Source organism: Octopus sinensis, linkage group LG4 (genome assembly GCF_006345805.1).
Source record: "Octopus sinensis linkage group LG4, ASM634580v1, whole genome shotgun sequence".
NCBI classification, from domain to species: Eukaryota; Metazoa; Mollusca; class Cephalopoda; order Octopoda; family Octopodidae; genus Octopus; species Octopus sinensis.
The window spans coordinates 126792069-126797068 of record NC_043000.1 but is presented as its reverse complement, the minus strand read 5'-3'; the positions used below and the strand labels follow the sequence as shown (position 1 = coordinate 126797068).

General features: G+C 31.1%; 1 protein-coding gene across 9 annotated transcripts in view; it reads left to right on the top strand.

The window, feature by feature from the left end:
• The window catches only part of LOC115210341 (nesprin-1), an 870646-nt gene that overhangs the window by 851822 nt on the left and 13824 nt on the right, over window positions 1-5000 (top strand). For 8 of the 9 annotated variants that reach the window (XM_036502466.1, XM_036502469.1, XM_036502465.1 and 5 more), the window contains one exon: window positions 3152-3231. The exons of the other annotated variant lie outside the window; for it this stretch is intronic. In XM_036502466.1, coding sequence (XP_036358359.1) covers window positions 3152-3231 — 80 coding nt within the window. The remainder of the gene's footprint in view (window positions 1-3151; window positions 3232-5000) is intronic. 9 annotated transcript variants of the gene reach the window in all.

Below are 5000 nucleotides of genomic sequence, written 5' to 3'. Positions count from 1 at the left end.
AATTTTTGTTTATTTTTCATTTCTACATATTCATAATAATGACTGTTTATTTATAATGAGTTTATTCGAATTTTGAAAGCTTACATAAGTTTCAGATGGAAAAATTTTAAGTGGTATCTGTGAAAATTTTCTTAATTTCCCTTTCACATGCTAAGAAGAAGTATTTTAAACACCTGAATGATTTAAAAGTTACCACATATTTCACAAACTTTTCATCCGCTGTTACTTCATAACAACTAATTCTTATATAATGAATGTATGTTGACAATTATAAATGTTCCTCTTCATAAATGTGTATATATAAACATAAAAATGTAGTAATTGATAGCTAATGGTCAATCTAACTCAAAAGGAAGTATCTTGAAGTTATCTTTTTTCCCTAAAACAGTAAAGTGTGTGTATATATGATAGACTCTCCTGTCAGTTTCGATGTATGAGGATCTTACAACCTACATTTTCTTTGTCAATCATAATGCTTACTAGCAGTATAACCCAACTTTGCCCAGGATTAAGTTAGGATTATTAAGCTAATCAAGTTCTTTATTTCAAACCAAACCAAACTGACATCGACGTCAAATTTGGGTGAAATCCATTGAAATTGGTTTATAAATATATATATATATATGGGCGGCACACATACACACACATATGTATGTACACCTATTGCATACATGTTTTTTGTACGCATACATGTTCTTGAGTGCGTGTGTGTTGCCCGTATATCAACAAAACATTTTTTTTCTCGATGGAAAAAAAACAACAAAATCTTAACATAAACTTACTCATAGCTAGAAGGGAACTTAACTTCTGTTTGCAAACAATGGTGATTTCTCCAACTTGAAAATTGTTTTTTTCCATTGAGGAAAAAAGTTTCCATCGAGGAAAAAAGTTTTGGTTGAAAATTTATTTTTACTGCTATTCACTGGTGCCTCTGGGAAAAATAAGTTGACGAAAATACAGCTAGGATCATGACGAATGTCCTCCTAAAATTGGAGCGACATGCATGATAATTTGTGAACATGCATAAATTACATTTATGCACACACACACATACACACACATCTTGCCATTTATATATACAGATGTTCAATGTGACATCTGAGTCCCTCCAATGATTTTCAAAGCCCACAGATGTTGCAAGAATGAGGATTATAGGTCAGTGCAGGCAGTATATTTCACAGATGCTTTTCTCCTTTGCCTTGCGCTCTGAAGTTTGTTAATGCTGGTTTAAACAAAGTCTCTTATACCATTTTGTCACAATGATTTCCATTTTGTTTGCCCCCAAGGATGTTTGCTCAAAGGTGTTGTGGACTATATTAACTGCTGAGAGATTACACTTCAGCTTGTCCTTATATCTGACAATGCACACACGTGTATTGGAAAGCCTGTAAACAGTGCATAACACAGTACAAAAATTTCTTCCAAAATATTCATATCATTCTGTATTTTTATATAATTAATAATTTATAATTTAAGAAAATCATACTTGGCAACAGAATGCGTGTATTATTTATAATGTTGTAAATACAATCTCAGCCAATTTATTTTACTGAATGGTTTCATGATGAAAAACTTTTCAAAAGTGGAAAGGAAAATCAATAGTCATCAAACATGGCTGAGCCAATGATTGTTGATTTACCTCACCCAATTTTGTAAGAGTTTTCGGCATGTAACTATTTGGTAACATTAGTTATTATGAGACTATATTTATGATATCATTATACATATATACATTATATATATATATATATATTATATATATATTATATATATATATATATATATATATACACACACATGCACACATGCATACTTACATTTGGTTTAGAAAGAAGAAAAGGCTCAATACATAGTTTATCTGTTTTCATTTGAAGATGAGAATTTCTTTCGGTGTTACTCAGATTTTGGTACTTTCTTACGTGTCAAAAATATACATACATATATATATATATATATATATATATATATATATTATATATATATATAGGCTATCTGAGTTGGAAATTTTAAAAACTGAGAAACAGTGAAAAGAAAGATCTCAGTTTCAAATATAAGATATATGTGTTGATGATGATAATATCAGTTTATTCAGGAATAGATTTTTACACTATCCATACATTATTATTTGTATGGAGTACATTCTTTTTCCTCTTTTTGTAAATCCAAATGTATGTATGCTTGTATGCATATGTGTATAAGTAGGTAGACTAAGATACTCAACTGTCGATTTTTCCATCTTGGACTTCATAGAATGATCCTGTAGAAAGCTCCTCCAATGTTGATTTTGACACCAACTTTACATATCACTGAGTATGATAATAGTAATAATTGCAAACTAATCTTTTGTCGCTGACCATGTTGTAGATCATTTATTAAGGTCTTTATTAATCTTAACTTGGCTATTTGTTTATCATTTATGTACTAAACCCTTTCGTTACCATATTTCTGTTGAGATGCTCTGTGTTTCTTTCAATTATTTTAAATATAACAAAGAATTTACTAAAATAATTTAGTTATCATTAAGCTAGTGTTGGGAACATAAATTGGGACTAAGGTTTGGAGGAAGATATTAATTCAAAATTTATGAAAAAAAGACATTTGTACTACAGAGCCAAGCCGGTTTCAGCCGGGTTGGTAATGAAAGGGTTAATCTGAAGTGAACAATTTAATACTTTCCATTTTTTTCAGGTTCCTTTAACAATATATTTATGTATATTTTATTGTTTTCTTTGCATCATGATTTATATTTATATTGTTAAACTTGTTGTTGTGTTTTGGGCTTTGGTGAGTTATGTTGTGTATACTGTAAGCTCCAAGCAAACTGAATTGCAGACACAGTTTCAGATTATTCCAAGTTGTGTCTTTTACTCTTCCTTTTACATTAATAAATACCCTTGCATAAAAAAAGTATTATGAATATCACAACTCACTCCCAATAAAGCTTCAAAACAGCCAATCACATGTTAAATGATATAACTAATTATGAATACTCAACCAATGAACTTTATTTGTTAAATATGATAAATTAATGTTTAATGCAACTATATATTTCTTTTAAATTTTACTATTTATTACTTTTGCTTTGTTTTATGTTCTGTTGTGTTTTGTTGTCAATCATGTTACAAACTTTTATTAATGTTGCTTTCTTCAGTTCTTTTTCGGACCGGTCTCTGGATCAAGTTCAGTTAGCCCTTCTCCCAACAGGAAAGAGCAGCTTTCTGACACCGACACGTAAATTTTGTTTTTTATTTAGCATGCAAAACTGTCACTCCTCTAAAACAACCTTTCATGCATTATACATATATGTATGTATGCATGTATGTGCCTATATAATCTCACATGACTAAGCATAATATTTTTTAATATCAAAACTATAATACACATAATTAATACATTTAAATGCATGCATCCATATATATATATATATATTTATATATGTGTATGTATAATATGATATAAGATATATATATATATATATATATATATATATATATATGCATATATTACATATGTATACATACATATATATATGTACACACATATATGTGTATATAATATGATATACATATATATATATATATATTATATATATATATATATATATGTATGTATGTATATGTACATTTATAAGCATATGAATGTATTTAATTTAATATGTACTAGTATTAACTATCACCTTATCAAATTAACTCTCTGAATCTGCAATATATTCCAGAATGGTACCTATATTCTTGCACATTTCTTCAACACACTTTATACTTATATTCTAGATTACCTTTCCGGTTAGTTTTCAAATTCCGCATTAATTTCAACTAAATGTCATAATAACTTACTATTAATAAAAAAAAAAAGAAAAATTGGGGAATTTATCACCACATGACTACTACTGCTACTACTACTACTGCTACTACCACTACTACTACTACCACGTCTCTTCAAGTATATAATATATCTATAGCTGTAAACATATTAAATCTTTGTAATCAGCATAGATGTTACGTTTTTATCTACCACCTTCTATAGCATTTTAATATCTAAAAACTACACACACACACACACACAAAACGTCTCTCTTCATAAATTTTTACTTTGCTATGTGTGGAATCTGTATTCACTTCTCTCTTTTTCTTCTCTATACTTTTGCTTGTCCCTCCATCATACTTTAGCCTTTTAACACCTGGTATACAGCCACCCACCTCAATGTTGTCCTCCCAAATACTTCCTTTTAGTAGCAGGAGCCTTTTGTTTTTTTCTTTTCCTTTTTCTCCATTCTTCTTCTGTTTTGTAACTTACATGGCAACCTCACGAGTGCCAGTGGCATGAAAAATGCACCCAGGACACTCTGTAAAATGGTTGGCATTATGAAATGGTATCCAGCCATAGAAAACATGCCAAAGATTACGTTAGAGCTTAACACAGCCCTGCAGCTCGCCAGTTCCCTAACGAACCATCCTATCCATATCAGGATGGAACAAGGACCTTGAATAATGATGGTGCTTTATTGTTCACCCTAAATATTATGTGCTTGTGTTTGTGTGTCTATCTGTATGCATATATACACACACGTGCGCACATACACATGCACACACATTCTTTATAATAACAGCTTATACAAATAGGTGCAGGAGTAGCTGTGTGGTAAGTAGCTTGCTTACCAACCACATTGTTCCGGGTTCAGTTCCACTGTGTGGCACCTTGGGCAACTGTCTTCTTCTATAGCCTCGGGCCGACCAAAGCCTTGGGAGTGGATTTGGTAGACGGAAACTGAAAGAAGTCCATCGTATATATGTGTGTGTGTGTGTGTTTGTATGTCTGTGTTTGTCCCCCCAACATCGCTTGACAACCAATGGTGGTGTGTTTACATCCCCGTAACTTAGCAGTTCAGCAAAAGAGACATTTAGAATAAGTACTAGGCTTACAAAGAATAAGTCCTGGGGTTGATTTGCTCGACTAAAGGCGGTGCTCCAGCATGGCTGCAGTCAAATGACTGAAACAAGTAA